Consider the following 23,179-nt stretch of genomic DNA (forward strand, 5'->3'; position numbering starts at 1 on the left):
TTCAACTTTTTTTTTATTCAATCTTTTTTTCTTCCAAACCAGGAATGTTTTTCCCTCTCTTTAGAGGCATGTTTGGGGGGGGGTATTATGGAGGGAGGCGTGATGGGTAGATAAGAAGAGAGGACACAAAAATAGCCTCTCACGCACAAAGGTGTCCCAAATCCCAAATCTCTGCTGGCACAGAGAAGCACTCACACATTTACAAACACGCACTTTCAGCGAGGGAGGGGGGGCAGCTTTTTTATTTTTAAAGTCCCACTCTGATCGTCTTTTATTTTCAGTGTTCTCAGTGGTTTTTTAACTGTGATTCGGCCGTTTTTAGCCAAAATCCAAAAACCTGTCATTTTCTAGGACATGCTGTCTGCACGAGTTCATTGGAAAAGTGACCTCTGAGTTGTGGGTGGGGCCAATGGCACAGAGCAACCCCGCCCCCTTTCCCTTTGAGGACAGCTTGGAGCAGGTGATACACAGAGTGTTTTTTCTACATCACAAATAAGTAACGAACATCTTTTCGTTATGGAAATTTAACGGGAAGGTTTCAAAAGGTTTTTAGCTTTGGAATTTTTGGTTTAAAAAGGAGCATAACAAGAGTTATGACACAAAATTAAAAATTATAAATCCCTTGAACCCTGAGTAGAGGTTCGCCTGTTTTGCTTTTCTTTATGTAATTTCCACATTTTTTCTTTGCTTTGTTTGCGGATTTATGCATTTTTTATTTATTTCTACATGTCTGATCCTTTGTTTTAAGCATAAAATCAGCTTTATCTCAATTTTTGTAGTTAAAAAAAGACCAAATTTACTATTCAGTATTGACATTTTTGGACAGTTTCGGTTAATTCTGAAATTACAGATAATATAATAAAGATATATCTTTTAAAAAAAGAAGCTATAAGGCACACTAAAAGCTGTAGTTTCTTTTTTAAACAACAACAATCTGCCTCATAAACTGGAGAGCGCCTTGTATATCGATTCATTGTGCTGCAAACGAGGGTGGTGTCATTGTGAATATGCTAGCGTGGCTAACATGAAGCGTGTTGGACTGTGTTTTTTTTTGTTGTTGTCACTAATAAGGTTGGGATTAGTTTTGTCACGGAACTGTTTATTTTAGCGGTATAAGTTTGTTTTTTATATGTTGTAAACACAGATGGATTATACAGGTGTTGTGATGCGCTAACGCGATTCCTGCATGGCTAACGTGTAGCATGTGGAAATGTGTTTTTTTTTGTGTGACAAAGATGGTTGGGAGTTAGCGTAGCAACTGTAACACTAAATTTAGCGGAATCAGTCAGTTTTCTATGTGTTGAAACGAGATTGGTGTCGTTGTGAATATTTAATTTGGTTTTATTTATATAGCCCAATATCACAACAATAGTCGTCTCAATGGACTTCCAACCGCTAATTAATTGTATAGTCAATATGAAATCATAAAGAAAATGAGAGTCGTGCAATTCAATAGGAAATGGCTAAGCTAAACTGGGCATCCCTGCCCTTCGACCCCATATGCTAGCCTAGCATATGGGGTCGAAGGGCAGGGATGCCTGTAGTATGTCAGTACGAGTATGTCAGACTGAATTTTTTTTGTGTTACTAACAAGGTTGGGATTAGTGCTGTCACAGAAATGTTTATTTTTGTGGTAAAAGTCTGCTTTTCATGTGTTGTCAACACAGTAGGATATTACTAGTGTTGTGAATATGCTAATGCAGCTAATGCTTCTAACAAGGCTAACATGTAGCATTTGAAAGTTTTTTTTTTATCCCTTGTAACTAAGAAGGTTGAGAATTAGCGTAGTCACAGATCAGTTTGGTTTAGCAGTATCAGACTGTTATTTGACGTGTTGCAAAGACATTACAGATAGCCTATTGTGAATATGCTAACCTGGCTAATTTGTAGCGATGTTGCACTTTTTTTTTTATGTGGTTGGGAGTTAGCATAGTCACAGTAACGTTTGTCATTAGGGGATTTTTCACGTGTTGCAAACACCGTTAGCAGTAACTAGCGTTGTAAACATGCTAATGCGGCTAACACTTAACATGGCTACTGTATGTCGTGTCACAAACAAGTTCTAGAGTTCCTGTGAACGCAGTTATGGACTTGGTCTATAGTTCAGTGTGTCTTATATTTCAAAATTTGCCCTTCCCATAGTGCAGAAAATACAATCTATGTCCTCCATCAGCAGAAAACAAGAACACCTTAAAACACCAAAAGCGCCATTTTTATCGGAGTGGGTCTTTAAAGCTGCTCTTTACAGCCCCCCTCTAAACTATTTCTCTTTAAAACATCAGCAGCTGCGTCAATGTTTGCTTTTTTCATAAAGAAAGCCAGACATCACACCGACATGAAAATCTAAAGAAAAAGAAAGTTCTTTTCTTTTACTGAGGGAACAAAACAACAGAAAATCGGTTATTTGTTGTTGGTTTTTTTTTCTGCCGTAAACACTGAAGAAAATGATCAACAGAGAAAAGCAGACACTTCATTTGGCATGGAGGAATTTTTTAAAGTACTCTGAGCATGTTTAAACTGACACAGACTCAACAGGATACAGAAAAAAACACAAATTGGTACAAAAAAGAAGAATTTGAGGTGCTTTTTTTTTGTTTTGTTTTTTTGTTGTTGTTTTAAGACCCACCCAACTTTTCTGAAAATCAACTTTAATACAGTCAAGTACAATCCGAACTCTTCCTCCTCCGATGGAGTGAAAAAGCATTATGGGAACATCATCATCATCATCATCGAGTGCCAAACAAATTCATTTCAGACGAATGTGACACGCAGGTATGAAAGATTATATGATACAAAACACAGCTGAGAATTGTTGAAAGGTTTCAGGTTTAACACTGGCTTCACACAGGATACATGGCAACAACACTGGAGGCTTTGTGTGTGTCTGTGTGCGTCTGTGTGCGAGTCTGAAAGGAAAAGCGGTCCACCGCCACCCAGTTTACACATAAGCCATAAACATGTTTGAGCAACACAAAACAGCTTTATTAGTATGCACATTTGAACACCTCTGAACTCTGCGAGCTCGCGGCGCCGGGCACTGGCGTGTTTGCGTGTCTGTGTGAGTGTGAGTGTGTGAAGGAGGAAAGAAAAACGCACAATCGCTCGTTTCATCCTTCCCGTGTCCGGCGGGTCGATCACGGGAACACAGAGTCACATGACGGCGATCAGTATAGGTGAGAAGTGTGTGTGTATGTGTGAGAGGTGGGAAATTGGAAAAGGGGGGAAAAGGGGAGGGGGTGACGATGCGCCGCCCGCCCGACGCGGCTGAGAGGCGTTTGCGACAGTCATCAAAATGTTGGGGAATCGGCGTGTTTGGTGGAAACGGGGCGAGGCTCATGAACCGTCTGAACGGAAAGCGTGGCGGCGTCCCGGTGAATGTGTGTGTTTGAGAAGGTCCGTTCTTTCTGCTCGTCAAGAGTCCAACCCCCCTCCCTCCCCCCAAAGTCCACTTTGGCGGTCGGTCCATCAAAGAGGAAGTCTCTTCGGTCTCTATCCATCCTTCATCTTTCACTCTCCTCCTCCTCCTCCTTAGTGTGCAATTACTTCACAGTCTTTCCTCGTCTTCTTTTATTTTTTTTAAGTTCTTCATCACCCCCCTACCCCCCTTTATTAATTATTTCCCCTCCCCCACCCCCGCATCCGTCCTCTCCCCCCTCCCCCACAGGAAATTAAAAATAAACAGAAAAACTTTCATAAATGTTTCTACCTCAACACTTCCACGAACGAGGTCTAGACCTCAAAACTACAGCATAGTACAAGGAGCTAGAAAAATATACAGTGGACCCTAAAGGGGCGGGGCTGAATGGGGGGGGGGGGGGGGCATCAACTTCGCTAAAAAAAAAGAAAAAAGGATTAAATTATTGTACAAGGCAAAAGGCAGGAGATCAGGTCAAGTTTGAAAAAACAGATAAAAATCAGTAGAGGTGGACTGGAACGGAAAAAAGCCAAACATGGAAAAAAAAAAAACAGAAGAAAAGAAAAACATCTAGAAATTTTTTACTGGATATTCATATATATATCATCTATAAGTGTTGATAGCCATAAAAAATCTAACCTTTTTTTTCTTGATATTCACTCACTAATTTGTGTTTTGGTATTTAAGACAAGTCTAAAGGACACACATACACACACACACACACACACACACACACCAACCTGCTGAACACACTCGTCTAAAAGTGCGGCAGCAGTACCATAATTATTATCCAACCTGTATGCGCACACACACACACTCACACGCACACTCACACACGGCTTAATAAAATATACAAGATTCTGAGCGTCACCGATTGTTCCGACCACGTCGGGCCTGGGCGTGGTCATGTGAGCGCCGCTCGGGCGATCGAGTCAGACGAACCAAAGGCAGCGAGGCCCTGCGGTTTGAGTTAGTGGACTTGCCGCTTGTTCTCTGAGGAGGCGGGGCAACGGACCACGTGGGCGTGGCCTCTAACAATCAGAGTCTCCTGAGGTTTTTTCTCTTTTTGGGAAACCTCACATGACTCGGCACCAGGTCCGTACCCTTCCAAAGAAGGGGGTGTGCTGCGCTTGCAAGTTGGCCCCAGGCGGTGACGGTTCAGTAATGCACGGACGGGGCGTGTTTAGCTCCTCTTGCCCCTTCCTGAGGGCCTCAAGAAGGGTCGTGTATCACCGAACACACTTGATGGCCCTCTTCGGGGGAAATGGGGCGGCGGTTTGTTCAGCTGGAAACTCAACTGTGATTGAGGGCCAAGAAGGGTGGGACGAGGGGGACAATACTTTCAGTATTGAGGCGATCGGGGCTGAAGCTGGGATGGCAAACGCTGGGATTGGCTGGGAGGAGGGAGGTGGGCGTGTCCAGTCATCCAGAGTGACAGTTCTCTCATACTTTGTAGTAAATGTTGGCCGGACTCTGAGGCGGCATCTCCTGGACGATGTACACCGGGTGACCGTAGTCCCCGCTCACCTTCTCGTAGTGAGGGCAGTAGGCTGAGTCTGAGGTCCGCAGCGGGATGATGATATCGCTGGGCTCGGAGCCGTTGTTGTTGGAGCTGGTGATGCCCCCGCCGCCTCCCCGTTTGGGGCTGGTGAGGGAGGACAGGGTAAGCGGAGGATGGTGGGTGTCCGAGTGTTTCGCGTGCCGGCGCCGGTAGCACACGAAGCAGATCACTGCGGTGACCAGCAGGAGGAAGGCGGAGCCTCCCGCTGTCCCAGCGATGACGGCGATGTTGGAGCCTTGGAGGGGGCCATTCTCACCTCCGCCATCCCCTCCGATCGGCCCTCGAGATTGGGTGGAGTTTCCTGCACCACCTAAAACACAACAGAAGAGTTTTAGTCCAGGGACCGACGAAGATTACACCAAATACACCTTTTGGCCTTTTTTAAACTGAGAGGAGCAAACACTATATTAGTGGATGCTCATTCCAACAGAAGCAGCAATTCAATGTGAGGCACAGTTTTTGGAAACTATCATTGAACAGAAGACAAGCCAAAACACTTAAGCCATTTCAATTATTCATAGAAAGACTGATAACTATTCCTTCAACTTTAGCCCAAAACAAGCTCTAAATCTTTCTACCGTCTTTATTTAAATATATGCCTTTATTTATTTTTTTATAAAAAGAGATATTTAAACAACAATATTTAAACAATAAGTTGCTTGTCTGGGCCCATAGAGGGTCATAGAGTAGGGTGGCCGCATCTTAATCAAATCAAATCAAATCAAATCAAACTTTATTCATAAAATAGTGCTTCTCGTGCATTTTGTGCAGCTCGAAGTGCTTTAACATTAAAAACAGAAAACACACAACATTACAGTAAAAACCCAACCCACCCTTCACCCTTCCCACTCCCCTCCGTTAAAACACATGACCCATGGCCCCCACGTACAAAGAATAATGACTATGTAACTTTAAATTAATAAATAAGCAAACAAACAAACAAGTATGGCTTGGCTCTGCTGTGAGGAAACGGTATTTGGGAATCTCTTCATACCAGGAGCCAGCCCGGCCACGGGAGCATCGCCACAGCGCCCCCCCCAGACTGGGACAACACTGGGGTCCACTTCACAGCCATGAAGCTGCAAAATTAGACCCCAGCTGCCCCAGCAAGGGCGAGAACTGCAGCAACAACCGCCGACCAAGCCAGCAAGCCCTGGAGGAAAAAATCCCCACAAGAAACACTGGAGCTAAAATCATGATAAGATACTAATATTAAAAACATAAGATGTATATAAAAACATAAAATTGAGAATAAGATGCATAAAATGAAAATAAATACATAAAATAGCCTAGACTAAAACTAATAGAAAAAATTAGCAGTTAAAATCAACTAAAAGCTAAATTAAAAAGGTGGGTCTCTTAAGGGGAGCGCCGGTGTGTCTTCTAGTTAGCTTGAGACTTGACCGTACTAAAATGGAATGTACCATTGTCGTGGGTGTGGTGGATGTATCGTCCAGTATTCGTAAGGCTAATGTAAGTTGCACGCACTTTGATATTTTATGTGAGCCATCTGCGCGCTCCGTACAGGTTTGACTAGTTTTTCCACCACAGACATCCCGTACCCACCCGTAAGGGAGGTTGTGACTCCTTTATACACTTGTATAAAGAAGATCAGGAGGTTGCGATGGACCAGCCAGAGTGCAGACCTCAGTCCAAATAAAATGCTGCGGTTCAACCACGGTGAGCTGTAAAAGGCTCCATTCCTGTAAACCTTAATGAACTGAAGCTGGAGAGCAGAGACTGATCATTACTGCTGCTGAAGGTGGATCCAACACAGACTAAGTCGTCTTGGGTTCATGTTCCAGAGATTTCTGCTTTTCATCTCAGTTTTTTAGGAATCTGTTTTTAACTTTTGTTGCTCCTCTTCCTTAAATTGTCCTTCTATCTCGACAAAGAAGCAATAACGCTGTAAGCTTTCCGATAGTGTGCGTTTATGAGTTCTTAAAAAAACAGCAGAGCTCTCTTTGCACCACAATAGCATGACTAATGGTGATGGTTTGGCTCCACCAGTAGAGGCTGCATTGGCTTGAGCCGGTGGAATGCTTTAGGTCTCCAGCAAATCTCACAGAAACTCATTTGCGGTCTCTTCACTTGTGTGATGAAGTGGACGGCGGCGCATAGAAAGCGGAGAGGAATGTCTGCGGCGGGACGCTGCACGGCGTTTGCTCCTGTGGAAAGCCCGGCTGAGCCACAGAGCGTGTGCAGGTAACACTCGACTCCCCAACCCTTAGGAACTGTGTTTTCTTAGTATTACGGCCCACCACATAAAGAGTGCTCCACTTGTACCACCAGACCACACACTCCGCCCGTCGTGTCCAAGTTGAGGTCAGAACTCGGCAGGTGGATGAAGGCCGGCACTGGTGTGTTTATGGAAAAGGGGCGCCGGACTGTGCTGGAGAGAGCGGCGAGCTGGTTACGACTTTGGATTGGCCCATCATTATTCCTGGCACACGTTGCTTTCTTCTCTCTCCATCTCCAGGTTGTCATGGCCGTAATGACCTGTCTTCCTCCAAAACCGGAGCTGAATCCACCTGAGCTCCCTTTACTACGTCCGCCTAATTCCAGACGTCGATTAGACTCCCCTACATCTCCCACTGCTTTCTTCCTCTTCTTATTAAACCCTCATCCCTTATTTTCCATCTTTGACGGCCTCTCCTCACAGGCTGACATCAACATTTTGCTCTTGGTTATGGTCACATGAGTGGGGGCTTTGATGTCTGTTTTCCTCACTGTGTTTCACATCTTTTCTGTTTGCCAGCCCATTGAATAACTAATGGCCTAGAGAGGGTTTATACTGTAGATCAAGTTGTCCTCAAGCACTGAAGGAAAAGAGTGTTTTATGTTATCAGGGACTGCAGTACTGAAGAAAAACACGCAGAAGGTTATGGTAAGTGTCTATTTTTTGCCGACATTACAGTCTTGAAATGGGAACACGTTGTTGGGATGCTTTGTTGAGGTTATTTATTAACCCTTTAACACCAGAGCTTTAGCTCCCGTGTTGACATTTTTTGAACTACTGTAACTCTTCAACCATTTAGGCAATTAACCGTAATTCTATCAGATTCTAACACTTTATGTTGAAATGCAACATTTTACACTGATGACACTCAAAGCTTTGTGCCAAGACACACCACTTTCCAGTAGTAACCATCGGATTGTGACAGACGCTCAAAGTGCTTGCAATGTATCTCCATTATTCATTCTCTCCTCATTCATACTTGGTAATGGTAAACTACTGATGTAGCCACAGCTGCCTTGAGACACACTGACAGAGGCGTGGCTGCCACTTCGCGCCACTGATCATCACCGGGACATTCATAAACATCCACCGACCAGTGGAGCCACACTGGAGGCGGAGAGGTTGAAAGGTCTTGCCAAAAGACACAACGACAGTTGGGGAGCGGGGTTCGAACTGCCAACCCTTCAATCATTGGACGACCTAGTCACCCACCTGAGCCACTGCCTCCCACAACTTCACAGTAGTTACGTGTTTACGGAATCAACGTAACTCAACGAAAGCAATTTTGTGCCATTACGCTTTACGTTAGTAATGATTCACCTTGATCGCGTATATGATTGAAGATTTACAGTATGTCAAAGAGCGTGTGTTATTTAGATTTCGCTGATGTCATCTCAGTGGCTAAACGGTAAAAGCATTTCGGTCAACGTCATCTTTGGGTTAAGTCATAAGAATTGAGCTTTGTTGACCAAAAACATTTTTTCCATTTTACACAAACCCTTCTGTACTTCTGTAAACTTGGAAAAAGCTAATTTTCTTTTTGGTCGTTTTGAGCTTGGAGTCTTCGGAACTTTTCCATTAGCTCCATGAGAGGAGTTAGCTTGGCGGTCACTTGCTCCATGAAAGGATACAAAGAAGCTTTGATATAATCAAGAATCTTTTTAAGGTCTTCGTAGTCACCTGTTGTTTGGTTTTTCTTACGGGCCATGGCCAGTTCTCTTTTGTTTTTGGAGAAAATCAAGTTTTAGTCACTTGAAGATAGATATATTGCCGCCGTGAGCCACACACGTCCGTGCTGTAACCCGCAACCGGAACTTGTGTCTCTGTCTTGTTTATTCTGGTAAACTATGAAACCACACCACCTAATGGATTGTTGGAGCTTTATGGGTACTGTAGTCCCAGTTGGAGCGCTAGTATTATTTTGTATTTAATGTGTTAGAACGGAACAATGTTGAGTTATTGTCAATAAAGTTTGTCTGACTTCTAGGTTTCATTTTTGCAGATAAAGGAGACAAAAAACACAGTTCACTACAAAAACTTCCCATCAAACCCTCTGACCAATTGCCTGCCTCTAAGACCCTCTAGGCATTCTGGGTGATGTGGTCATACCGCATTATCTGTGTTGCTTATGTATAAAAGTTGAACTGTTCATTTTTCGTAGTGCAACTTTGTTAATCCTTATGGTCCCAGTACATATAAAGGTAAACTGTAGTTTTGGGACTATAGGGAGCACTGGATCATAAAGAGCACCATCAATGAATGATCTACATTCAAACTTGTCATGTAGAAGGCGCCCCAAACTATAAGACGCATTAGGCGAGACAAAAGATTCAGAGATAAGTCTGTCAGTCCGACTTGATTGACTGCGTAACTTTAGAACTTGGTTGGACCGTGCTACATGTTAGCCACAGGGGAAGCATTAGCATACCCACAATATCCGTAACTCCCAACCTTGCTTGCAACACGTAACAAACAGACTGATCCAGCTAAAACAAACATTACTGAGACTAACCTAACTTCCAACCTTGTTGATGACTTGTACCAAAAAACAGGCTAACATTTAGACAGAGCGCTATGTACCTCTCAAAATCACTTCAACATCAGTAAACACAACCAGAATTTGTTGTGGTTCACCTTTTGGCATACTCCTTCAGGGGTTCACTAGAGATCTTCAGGGCGGAGGCCTTTCCTGACACAACCCTGTATTTTATCCGGGCTGGGGACCAGCACAGGGAGACCCAGACTTCGGCCCCTTTGTACGAGTGAAAGGTCTGGAGGAGGCTCACCGCACCCCAGTGGAAATCGAACCCTGGTTATCCTATGTAACCAGCCCTTTACTTAAGCAACCGAACAATTCAAGCAAAATGAATCCATACAGAAGGCGTTCTGCTGTTTTTAGAAAAATCCTATGACCCCACCATTGCATTGACATGTTATCCCTACCATGACAAAGGTGGAAAGATTTCATGTACCGTATTTTCCGGACTATAAGTTGCCCTTTTTTTTCATAGTTTGGCAAGGGGTGCGACTTATACTCCGCAGCGACTTATATTAGAACTAAATTCAGTGCGACTTATCTGTGTTTTTTTCTACTTTATAATGCACTTTTGGGCTGGTGCGACTTATACTCCGGAGCGACTTATAGTCCGGAAAATACGGTAATCCATGGACACCAGTGAAGATCATAAATGATTGAAGAAAAAAGGTTCAGCGCACTGTCTAGTGGGGTCTAGATGACCCAACTCCCAATGTGCCTGGGACAGCACAAGGGTTTAAGCTTTTAAGTTTGCCTTATAGTGTGGAAAGAAAGTATGGTTTTCCAATATAACCTCGTTTAACTTTAAAAAAACAGAAGTAACAGTTGGATTCCAGAGCCTTTTAGCGCCTTTGTGGTTAGCTTTTCGAAATCTTGTGATTATTTCTTTTACTCAAAAAATCAAAACCGCAGTAAATGGCTGTTTAATCTTTAGTTTCGCCCACAAGGTTTCTTTCTACAACCTTAAAATCTCTTTGCTCCTCCCATTTTGGCAGAGTTCAGAAATGTTCCCGAGCCCCGATGGAGACAATAACTAAGCGATAACGAAGCGGTCTTCAGACCAGCCCACTACAGATCAACGGGTGACATTTGTGTCTTTATCCAGCAACAGAGAAGACCTCTAATGAGCAACCACTGCAAAAGAATAACAATCAGCATTAAGCCTTTCTTTAAAAAGAAAATTCATTAACCCAAACTCACTTTCATATTTATCACATCAATGTCAGGTAGGAGCAAAAAACCCAAATGGCTTCCACTGATAACTGCGGGCGCATCTTTATTGTCGATTGAACAGAAAAGATTGCGGGGAACGTCTGAATGCTGCGGAGCTAGCAGCTAATTTAGATAATAAAAAAGTAATGCTGCTTTGGCAGTTCTTCCTTACGCGGCGCAGATAACAATCATCAGGAGCGCCTTATTCTTCGATATGAAACAAATTTATGGATGTGCATCCTCAGCGGAGTGTGAAAAGTGAATTAACGGGGAGTGTATAATTGTCAGCGTGTTTTGATTTGGCTGAGTGGAGTTTGTAACAAATTAGCTGACAGGGAGAGAAAACTCCAAAAACAAATTCATATCAATCAGAGAAAGAGAAAGAGAGAGAAAGAGAGAGAAAGAGAGGGAGGCTGGTTTTTCCAAAGTCGGGGTTCGTCCTTCCATCTTAAGGTAGAGGAAAGTCAGAAAATCTGCGTTTTGGCGTCCAACCGGTCGTTTCACACGTGCGGACAAGTGCGTGCGTTTTTTCCGCCGACTCCTCACATGCTGAATGAATCATATGCATATTTATAAGGAGAGTTGTTCACACGTTCTAGTCGAAGCATCATTGTTTTCTCACTTTGCACACTCGCCGCCTATGGACGAAGGTGTGAACGCGTCAATTCACGGCTCTGCGGATCCAAAGAAACCCACAGACTTTCATGTGCAGCTGGAAACAGCCGCCATGTTTACCTTCTCCAGATCCTTGGAACGCACGGAGCTGCAGAACCAACAAACTCCTCACAAGAACTCCCATTTGCTGCATTTGCCCTCTTCCCCCACTTTTCCTCCTCTCTTTTTTTTTTTCCTTGTCCTTCTCCCAAGGTAGCTATTATCCGTCCGTTCGCCACCCGCAGCACTTAGCTGGAAGGGCCGGGTGCAGAGACGAAGGAGCGGAGAGAAATATGGAATTAAACGGAGAGATCGGCAGATGTCACCGCTGCACATTCTCCATCTGTCGCCCCCTCCCCTCTCTTCCTCTTTCCCTTTATATCCAGCAGCCTTCGTTCATTCCTTCCATCCATTTTGCGGATGGATCTGCTGGGGATTAACTCCATTTGCTTTGCTGCTTACCTGGGTTTCTGCTGGTGGTGCGTCCCGCTGGAGGCTCCTTCTTTGGGGGGAGCCCATATGGGCCTGGATGGAGGGGGAGGGGAGAGAAGAGACTCAAATCAGACGGGTACTTTTCTCCACAGCAGTCGACTTTTTTTTTTTTTCGTTTAGTAAAAAAAAAAAAAAAAGAATCTAAAGAAATATTTTCTGCTGCTTTGACCCGAGTGCAGCTTTGGCGAGGCCGCTCGTAATCTGCCGACGTTAAATCGGGCCATCTGTCCGGTGCCGGCATTAAAGAGCGTTCACGAGCGCCACTGCATGAGATGCTCTGATGTTCGCATGGTCCTCAACCAGAATGTTCCGGCAGTCTGCTGAGCAAGCTGAAGTCAGGGGGTGACTGGGGTCAATGCCCCTCTGTAGTCAACAGGGTAAAAAGGTATTTGAAAGCCCCATTGCCCCCCTTTTTACCTGACTGACCTGCTCCGACACACACCCCCCCCCCCTCCTCTGCCAGCCTGGTCAGAGCTGCACCTCACAAATGCATAAACCCCTCCCCCACACTTTTGTTTTTCAAAATGGTGACTTTTCTAATGCTTTAACTCCATAGCAACCATTTAATGTTTTGGTCACCTGGAGGTGACGAACAGGTCTGTGTCATTTTTGGAAGAATTGGCAAAAGTAAATTTTTGGATTTCCTTAGCAACTGACGTTTTCTTTTTCTTTTTTATTAACCAGGCCCACATTCATAATATATACATATCAAATGTCATATTGTTTCATTCAGCTGGAGCCAACAATTCATGTTTTACAATTTCACATTATTCCAGTAAAAAAATGTGGGCGCAACAAGGGAACACCTATTTTGTGAGCTCGCCATGCTAACGCCACGCAAAACTGACAAACTTTACTTCCAGAATTGTTTTTTCATAGGTAGCTTCCCAATGGTGCGCATGGATTAGGAGATGATAGATGAAGGATAGGATAAGGATAGATAAAATTGTAGATGGAACTAAAGGTGGCTTTTGTTTGGGGTTGGAATATTCAAGATGGTGGCCTTTTCCAGAGGTCAAAGGTCAACAAAATTCGGGTGATGGTTGTAGACTGTGTGAAATTCTGTAAAAATCGTTTGAACAAGTTTTTCTTTACACACATTGAGTGAAAATGTGAAAAAAAAAAAAGAAATTTGACACTGTGCCACAAAACGGCTGACCTGTGGCCATCCCATAATATTTTTAAAACTTCCCTATGATATCCTCGATGCATTTGTTTTGGTTTCATTCGTAGATTTTGAACTTTTTTTGCTTTGAGCGACAAAATAACTTTTTGGTCCCCTTAATTTTTTTTGACACTTGTGCTAGCTGTGATGTCATCATTTTGTGTGTGTGTATGTGTGTGTGGGTGTAAATTCATCTTCACCAGGTTCTAGGTAAAGGTACTAGGTCCATGACTGCAGTGGGCTGCAATAAAACGAGCGGTTGAAGCTAGGCGCCTTATCTCAGCGGGCGCGAGGCCCCGCTTCTTCAGACGACAAACAACACGGACGTGACCTTTTCGCCTGATAAGACGGAGGTAAGCAAGCGCGATGGAAGATGGAGGTCATGATGAGGAGAGGGAGAAGGGGAATTTGGAAAGGAAGCAAAGAGGAAAGGGTTTGTTTCCACGGCTGGCGAGGAGAAAGAGTCGGGGGAAATAAAGGGAGCGCGGGAGGTGCTGCTTCTGCGGCGCTGACTCGGCTGATGTTCCGGACTGATAGAACTCAAACAGAACCTCCGATAACATGGATCAAAGACGCCGAAATTCGCAGGGTTCTTTTTTTTCCCCGTGTGTACGTAAGGGCGGTCAAACTGAGGACAGGGGGCCATTATGTGCAGAAACAGGTCAGAGAAAGTACAGAAAATGCCTAAATGGGCCTTTTTATATGTATTTTTTTCTTAAACCTCATTCTGGAAAAGCAGCATGTGAGAGCCATTAGCCGGGAATATTTTCCGAACAAATTAGACGCGCACGAGTCATTAAAAAAATCACAGAGTGCGTGCACTAACGCCAAATGCAGTCATTTAGTTATCGCGCCTCTGCTGCGTGGGGTCATGTGTGTGCGCGTGAGTCCGGGCGCCTGCGTCGACACCTGCGCATCACGAGCGCGGTCGACGGCGTCCAGTGTGAGTCAGTGGCGGCTAAAAGGCAGCGGGAGGAGGGAGTCAACAGGCCTCATTAGAGCTGACTGATCCCACACTTGTGCGTCGTTCTTGCCACTTAAAGAGCCCCTAATGTGCTCTGCAGAACGCACACAAAGGGAGGTGAACACACGTGTGTGTGTGTGTGTGTGTGCTCGCACCAACAAAGTAAGATTACAGCGCAAAGAAATAAAAAGAGAGGTGAGAAGACTTACTCTGTCCCACTTTTAGGACCACCTTCATGCCTTGTGTGGCGCACACGCCTCCTCTCATGCTATCTAGGTTCTGACGCGTCCCATCCGACGTGGCTGGAGGGGGAAAAAAACACAAGAAGAACACAATGAATCAGTCTGAGCACACACAGCTAACACTGGGTCACAGGTCTACAGGATGTTTGTAGAAGTTTTTAACTTCTCCTTGTTTTAGACCATCTGATCATCTTTAGACCATCTTGTTTTTCCAAACAAGTGCCATTATTAGAGGAAAAAAACTCATTAAAAATGAAGTACAGCACATGCAAATATCCAGAATCACTTTCTGATCCAACACTATTCACACAAAAATAGCTAAAAAATATTTCAATTATTACAAAAAGCAATCATTCCTGATTTTTTGTGGTTGGAATAAAAGTCACTACTGCTGTGAAGCTTTTTAAAAAAAATTCTTTTTAGTATTTTTATTATTTGGTACTGCCCGAAAAGAGTATCATGAAGAAAAAAAAAAGTGCAGTGTGTCTGCATTGACACTGCAGCAAATCGCACCAGAGTTCAATTGCAAGTACAGCAGAGTGAGGTGGTTTGGTCAACACTAAAGTAAGCACCTGCAAAATAAAACAAACCAGTTGAATTATATCTGATGATGCAAATGCTGTATGCTGAAACAGTTTGCTAAAGAGGCTAAAGCTAATTGTGTAAAATGCCAATTTATCTAAAACCAAAAATAGCAAAAAATGCCTACCAGATACTAGCAAAATTTGCCGATTAATCTACCATGATACTAATATTAGCAAAAAATATTTAAAGGACTAAGTATTATTTCCACTATAAAAAAATACACTATAAGAGTTAGCTTTAGTTTAATATTAGCAACATTTGTGTATCAAGCTCTCATGATCCTACAATACTTCACTCTAAAGCCAAAATGTGCTTAACAAGCTAGCAAGATACAAAAATCAAACATGAGTGTCAAAATAGATGAAAAACGAGAACTAAAACTAGCTAAACAAAATAGAAAAAGCTTACATCACCAAAATCTGCTAAGTGAGCTAGCAATTTGCTAAAAAGAGACAAATAGCCTAACTCCAGCCCTAAAACTAAGTACCAAATTATCTTGAAAAATGCAGGGCTACTTAATAAATTGGTGGTAAAACCAGAACTAACATCAGCAAACTTAGCTAAAGACCCAGCGAGAATTTAGAGCTATGAGCCATATTATCTTAAAACATCTAATAGGGAAACATAGCTAAAATAATAAATATAATACAAAAAATTAATTATCGAGGAGCATAAGCTGACTTGATGCTAATATTAGCTTTTTTTTTATCCAACTAATCCAACATAATGCTAACATTTCATGAATAATCAGCTAAAGAAAAACTCTGCATGCCATATTTAGCCCAAACAAATGTATTTTACTGGATTAACAGCACAACGTGCAGGAAAGCTGGTTCATGCAGAATGGGCTTTTATAAATGGTAAGATTGCTTGAAATATGTAAAGTAAATTGTTTATGCTGAAAGTCTGAAAAAAGCTCAGGGTTTTTACCTTACTATCATTTCATTTAAAAAAAAGCATAACCATCTATCCAAGATCAGAGAAAGTACACCAAAATACCAAATAAAAAAAAACTAAATACACACTACATAGCTCCACGTCTCAATTTGGCTCCATAGTTGAACTCAAAAGTTGTGGGAGAAAATAGATTTCATTGCAGACGTTGAAGCAACACGGCAGCTGACTCAAATGAAGACCTGAAGACGTCAGAGGTGCAGAGGTAAACCATGAATAAAGTTTGAATAAACTCAGAAAAACCCCGAAAGAAACTCATGGTGTGAAAAAATAAAATAAAATAAAAAGTTGATAAGCTGCTGAATGATGCTTGAAAAAAAAAACACAAGGAACAAGAGGATGTATTTAAACATCTGCTTGTCACAGCAACAGAGCCATAGCGCTGTGTCTCCGTGACACAAGAACCTAAAAAACTGAGTTTCAAACTGTGAATGCGATCGCACAGATATCTGCATTTGTCTCTGTGATCAGAAGTGAGAAAATCCAGCAGGACGTCTGTGTGACCCATTCAAAACATCTTGCTTTATAGTCCAGAGTGCTTTAAGTCTTACATATTACACATATGGATTAGGGTTGGGTGTTATTGTGAATACGGTAACGCAGCTAACGTGTAGCGGTGTCGGACTGTGTTTTTTTTTTTTTTTTAGGTGTTACTAACAAGGTTAGCAGTTAGCATAGTCACACTAACGTTTGTTTTAGCGGTATTGGTCTGGTTTTTTACGTGTTATAGGTTAGGAGTTCAAGGTATTGTGAATGCGCTAATGCAGCTAACGCTTCTAAAGTGGCTTAAGTGTAGCGGTGTCAATCTGGTTGTTTTTTTTATGAGTTACTAACAAGGTTAGCAGTTGGCATAGTCACACTATCGTTTGTTTTAGCTGTATTGGTCAGGTTTTTTACGTGTTATAGGTTGGGAGTTCAAGGTATTGTGAATACGCTAATGCGGCTAACGCTTCTAAAGTGGCTTAAGTGTAGCGGTGTCAGTCTGTTTTTTTTTTACGTGTTACTAACAAGGTTAGCGGTTAGCATAGTCACACTAACGTTTGTTTTAGCTGTATTGGTCTGAATTTTGACATGTTATTAACAGGTTAGGAGTTACAGGTATTGTGAATATGCTAACGTTTCTAAAGTGGCTAAAGTGTAGCGGTGTCTGTCTGTGTTTTTTTACGCTACCAACAAGGTCGGGTATTAGCGTAGTTTTAGTAACGGTTATTTTAGCGCTATCAGACAATTTTTTATGTGTTTTAAATGCACATATGCATAATGCCATAAACATTCTACAGTTCCTGAGCTTAAAGGTTGAAGCAGCGATTTTCATTAACCCTTTAACGATTGAATGAGTTTTACAGTTGACAGAAATCTGGAGATTTTTATGACCAGATAGTGTACGATAAAAATAATAATCATACAGAAATCTTTACAGATTTACGACAGCTGCCCTGAATACATGTCGCTGCATTCACACACACACATCGAAACATGGCGCTCCTGTCCGTGTGGTCAACTGTTCCAGTGACATTTGCAGAGGCGGAGCTTATAGATCGCCACCAGAAGCTTAGAAATGTCAAACTATAAGGGGCCGGTGCTTTAATAAGTCCTCATTTACCAGTCTGCTGGAATTCATTAACACCCTGGCTGCACCGCATGGACTCTACCCCTGCATTCATATGCAACTGCTGCACAGGCTGCAGCTTATTTGACTTACTAAAAAGGAACTGAGCATTTTCAGGAAGGAAACCTACAGCATCAGCTCTGCAGTATTGGACTATAAATCAGGGGGATCAGGGGTATTAGCAGGTTTCCACTGAAATGTCTGACTTTTCTGAACAAATCAAGTGAATTGAACAAGTTGTCAATGGACTCGGTTAGCATGGAAAAGCTTTGGTCAGCAGACAGAATGACTTCCCGCCCAAAAATGCTCAGAATAGTTCAGGTATGTCTTAAAAAATGTAATGAGAGATTCATCTAATCAAAATTAGAATGTCTCTCTGTAAGTCCCTACCCAAAATGAGTAGCAGTTTTGAAACCATTAAGCCCTTTGAAGAGGCCGCACAATCCTTCTTGTCGCAAATTTTTTTTAAAGTCCTCAACTAAAGCTGCAAACCTCGTGATGCGTTTCAGAAAATAAATGCAGCTGTAGAATTGTACAGTACTAGGACTAAAGTGACAGCCTTACAGGTCCAAAGCTTCATCATCAAAGGCTCCCGAGTTAGGGAGCAGGGCCCTGAATTAGAGGAAAGGGCCCCAATTTAAGAGAGCATGGCGTCCGAATTGCATTGGGGAGGCTGGATTTAAAGCCTTCTTAAAGGAATTTCCTGCTAGCTTGTTAGCTGCTAGCAAATATTGGTACTTTATCGGTGCCAACCCACAAGAAGGAACATTTAAGCAGCAAAGCAAAAAAAGAATTAGCATGACGCCTTCAGTGCATGAGCTAAACAAGCAACAGGGCGTGTTTTCCTCCTTAAACACTACAAACTCCTGCAAGTGTTCAGAATCCGTCGGAGGCAACGTTCATTAGAGCTGCAGAACGCTCGCCGCTGATTCGCGGCGGCAGAGACGCTTTGCCTTCAGGCTACAGCCGTCTGGAGCAGGGAGACGGGCATGGCAGCGGGAAGGTGTGAAAAAGTTCCAGCCTTTGCTTGTAACACCTCTCTCTCCTCATCTCCCCATCCGTGCAGGATTCAGAGTGTGAAAGTAGGAGGAGGAGGAAGAGGAGGAGGAGGAGAGAAGCAGGTGGAGGTCAAGGCGAGCAGCAGTGCAGTGAGAAAAAAAAAACATAAATAAGAAAGACTGAGGTGTAAAAATGGATTTGAATAAATTGTAGAGAACATTTTCTTTTAGGAGAACCTTTTCAGGAAGAACGTTCTGGAATAGATATTTTTCCAGGCTTTGATTGATTCTTTACTGTCTCTGTCGCGTTCAATCTCTTCTTTATGGGGTGAGATAACTGTCAGAATGAAACATTTAACAACTAGAAAAGTATTTTTGCAAAAAAAGATTTCTTGAACGTTTATCGTGTCTGGAGAGAACACAGTTTGTTTTTAAAAACAGAATTTATTAAAACCCAACAATTTAAATATAAGTAGCTATAAAACTTGGGAATATTCCAAGCACAGAGAGGTGAACAAGACAAGTGTTAAAAAATAGTCTTTATGTTTACCATCGGAAATAATAACTTATATGTCAAAAAACACTTTTGCCAGAATTTGGGGACATTTCATTAATTATGTCAGAAATAAGGATCTGACTGATCTTTTTCAAAAGCTTTGAACACAATAACACTTCCTCTGCAGCTCTAAAATGTTGCATTGTACCATAGTTTCTTATTTTGGAAAGACTCTGGAGGACTCAGTCATACTGAGGCTGATTGTACCTGTTTTAAATGATGCTCACCTGTTGTATTTTCATTTCATTTTCAACTGTTTCTATGCTATGTTATCTACGTATGTAAGACGTAAAGTCAGAAAATAAACATATTGATGGAAAAAAAAACAGAATTTAGTCAAAAATACGTCACGAGGATAGGAAACATCGACTCAGGAAGGTGCAGGTGAGTCCTGAGGCTCATTATTTACCTAGAATAGAGGAAAATAGAATAGAACAGAGTAGAATAGAAGAGAACAGAATAGAATAGAATACAATAGAGTAGAATAGAGTACAATACAATGTAATAGAACAGATTGGAATAGAGTAGAGTAGAATAGAATAGAGTACAACATAATAGAACATAGTAGAGTAGAATATAATGGAGTAGAATAGAATAAAGCAGAATTGAATAGAGTTGAATAAAATAGAGTAGAATAGGATACAACAGAGTTAAAGAAAAGTCTTAAAGTCCTATTAAAATTTAAAGAAGTTGTATTAAAATAAAACGAAATAAAATGTTAAAAAACATTATAAAATAAACAAAATGTATCGATGAAACAAAGAAAAACAAACGTATTTGTGTCCATTTCTGTTCTTCTGGTGCCTTCAAGCACTCCCCGTAAATGCAGTTTCGTGTGTTTTGCTAGTCGAGCACCACTTTCGACTCTATTTAGAACGTGTTACTGTGAAACAAATGCTAATTTTTTGGTCTTTTTGACATCACTTCCTGTGAGGAGTCGACTCCCACTGAGGTGAAAGAGCGGACATTTCTAGAAACCTTCAATAAAGGCTGCAACGGCAGTGACTCCAGCAGCTTACCCCCCTGTAACCCCGACTACTCTGAAAGTAATAACTGCTGGCACACTGAGAAGGACAACAAGGTGATGGGAGACGTGGAGACGCGGAGATGGAGGAGGCCGTGCTGGGAGAGGAGGCGCGGGAGACTGATTGCCTGTGACAAGCTGTCGGTGATACGATGGCGCCTATGTGAGAGCGTGGAGAGACGGAGGGAGGCGGGAGGAGATCCACGGGACGGAGAAGTTAAAAACGGAAAGTGAGGAGAGAGCTTCAATGACACGAAAGACTCTAATGTCTCCATTTTGGAAAAGTGGAGCAGTAATGGATGGAAAGGAGGAGAGGAGGAGGAGACAGGGGAGGCAGATTGAAGCAGGAGGGCTGCTGGAGCATTTTTGTTCCCCCCAAAACCCATCAGGCGCCGTTACAGGTGTCACTATTTCCGGGAATCTCCCAAACAAAGCCGACTGCGGCTCCTTTGTCTACAGATCCAAAGTGCGTTCTTCCCAAACGCCTCAGATCTCCCGATACATCTGTGAAACCCTGATGAGGGACGGAGAAACTCGGGGAGGAGATCTTCTCCACCTCGGCTTTGGACGATGGGAATCTGGGTTTAGATAAGAGGCGAGGAGAAAGGAGTTGGGCCGGGAAAAGGATGAGTAATTGAGACAATGATCAGCAGCGATGGGATGAGATGAGGAGCGCCGGAGGAGAGGGGAGGGGAAGGGCAGGGAGACGGTGGGTGGAGGCGGGGGAAACGGAGAAACCTAATTAATGAAATAATCCCACAGTCGGCCTCAATCAAGCTGCAGTTCATCCCAACGGTGGCGTGGAAGAAGTTAGCGGCGTTGACTGTATGTGGGAACTGGACTGAGTGACCCCTCACCCCTGGCGTTCCAAACAGGAAGTACCCGCTGGCTAAACATCTGATCCTCAGTCATTCCGTTTGTCAGAATAACCATCTTTGATAATCCTGTTTTTCTGTAGTTCAAGTTATTCAAGTCATAAACCGACCAATCGGATGCCTCCCTAAAAGTAGGCGGTGCCTGCTGGCCCCCCATGCCCCGCGTTCAAAAACTTTGACTGATTATGTGTTGCCTGCTGTTAAAGGGTAGGGGTGTGGCCTTCCAACAAGTGGGAGTGGTTGCCATAGCAACTCAGACGGACTGGGACCAATCACTGCATACCGACGACGTCTGGATCCATATTGCAAAAAAAAAATTTTGTGACAATTTTTCTGCGAAGTGGAAGTGTGCAAAAAAATTGGCGACTGAATGGACGTCATTTGGTTGAAGCCAGAAGTGAACCGTCTTCTCTGGATGACATCACACTGCCTCCTTCCAGGTCTCGGATACAGTCGATGGTTAGCGCCGAGGACAGGGATTCCTCTGCGCTTCCAGTTTGAAAGGGGGGTTGGATAAAGCTTTCTACCATACAACAATCAGAGTTCAACCGTAGCAGAGGATCATGGGAAGTGGGTAGATATATGCTGCCCCCCCCCCCCCCTACATGCAGCAAATCAGCTGAGTGACGGCCTAAACCTGGCTCTTCCTCCCAGATGGAACAAAGGAGAACTTTTATTTTTGTTTGTTTTTTTTGGCAGTCACTTGCTTTCAGAAAGATTTTTTGCTTTTTCCTCCACTCCACCGGAACCGCGAAGGACTCCAGCATAAACCGACTCAAGGACAAAGCTGGTAATTCACATCTCTGATTAAAGAAATAAAAGCACAGTCAGGTAAAAAGACCAGAAAAAAGTCCTTCAAAGAGCATAAATATGCGTATAACATCAAAATACAACTCAATGGAAGCAAACATAAGCTTGAAAAGTTGCACATATTTACTCTGAGTTTACTAATTAACTCGTTTTGAATGATTGAAATTATTTACAGGCTTTATTTTGTGAATGCTTCTGGTGCTTCAAAAAGTCAGTCTGTAAAGAAAAAAATCTGATTTCTTTCAAGAAGCTAAAGCAACTTTAAAGATTTGATCAATTGTGGGATTTTTTCAGTCGAACAACAAAACAAAACCCGTTTTAAAAACATTTTACGGCTTAAGTCCTTAAGTCCTATGGACAAATATTATTATATGTGTAATGATCATGAAAAATGGAAACAGGCAACCGCTCCCAGAAAAACAAGCTGAAGCTCGGCACCCATCCGAGGCAAAAATGACTTTTACTTTCCCCCACACCCACCAACGTGGTCCAATTATTGCTTTTGACCTTTGACCTTTATTTTACCCGGTCTACATTCCTAAAAAGCGTATCTACGGTTTTATTTCGCTCCATTAAATCTAGAAAAAAAATCTTGTGGGTCAAAAAGACCCACTTCATCTTATTTTAAAAACAAATTTCATCAGATAGAGGTCTCTTTTAGTTTTTAGTTTTTTTTTTTTTTTTGGGGGGGGGGGGGGGGGGGGCTGTAATGAAAGTTTTCAGTTTAAAGTTTAAACTTCGGTTGCTAAGGAAAACTTTCCACTTACTTTAATGTAAAGGCATGAAAATTGGTGAACACATTCATGAGCCCAGAACACGTCAAAAACAGTATGGTTGCTATGGTGATGTCATCTTTGATAAAACTAAGGTTATGATTTAAGGCGTGGTTTTCATTTAGTTTATATATAGTAACACTACAGCCATCATTTTAATCACTAACTTGGATGGTTTGTTCTTAGGTCACAAGAGGCGTGAAGCGAACGTGAACTAAAGGTTCCTGCTATGGTAGCTACAATATTTTAGGTTAATTATGCTCACTTAAAATAGGAAATTATGATCATCAATAGATTTGAAAAGTATCTACACCTTATTTAAAGCTTAAATTACCTCCTCAACCAAGTAGAAGGGTAGGCAAATAACATCTCCAGAACTTGGAAGGCAAAACCGAGGGCAGAAAATCCTCAAAAAATGAGCAAATAAACGAATCAACATTTCCGTGTCTGATCTTTTACCACTTTTGACTCTCATCTGGGTTTTTTTTATACAAATGTTTTTGGGATTTGTTTGT

General features: G+C 42.5%; 1 protein-coding gene across 5 annotated transcripts in view; it reads right to left on the reverse strand.

The window, feature by feature from the left end:
- Window positions 1-2,336: 2,336 nt before the first annotated feature.
- Window positions 2,337-23,179, reverse strand: part of efnb3b (ephrin-B3b) — a 117,951-nt gene continuing 97,108 nt past the window's right edge. For 3 of the 5 annotated variants that reach the window (XM_078936302.1, XM_023949032.2, XM_078936300.1), the window contains exons 3-5: window positions 14,448-14,540; window positions 12,080-12,142; window positions 2,337-5,286 (exon numbers count right to left, since the gene is read on the reverse strand). In XM_078936302.1, the coding sequence (XP_078792428.1) occupies window positions 4,859-5,286; window positions 12,080-12,142; window positions 14,448-14,540 (584 nt within the window). In that variant the 3' untranslated portion in view covers window positions 2,337-4,858. The remainder of the gene's footprint in view (window positions 5,287-12,079; window positions 12,143-14,447; window positions 14,541-23,179) is intronic. The other 2 variants (XM_023949033.2, XM_078936301.1) reach the window with 1 other exon arrangement.

The sequence above is a fragment of the Oryzias latipes genome, chromosome 18 (assembly GCF_053564925.1).
Source record: "Oryzias latipes strain Hd-rR chromosome 18, Olatipes_Hd-rR_3.1".
Taxonomy (NCBI): domain Eukaryota; kingdom Metazoa; phylum Chordata; class Actinopteri; order Beloniformes; family Adrianichthyidae; genus Oryzias; species Oryzias latipes.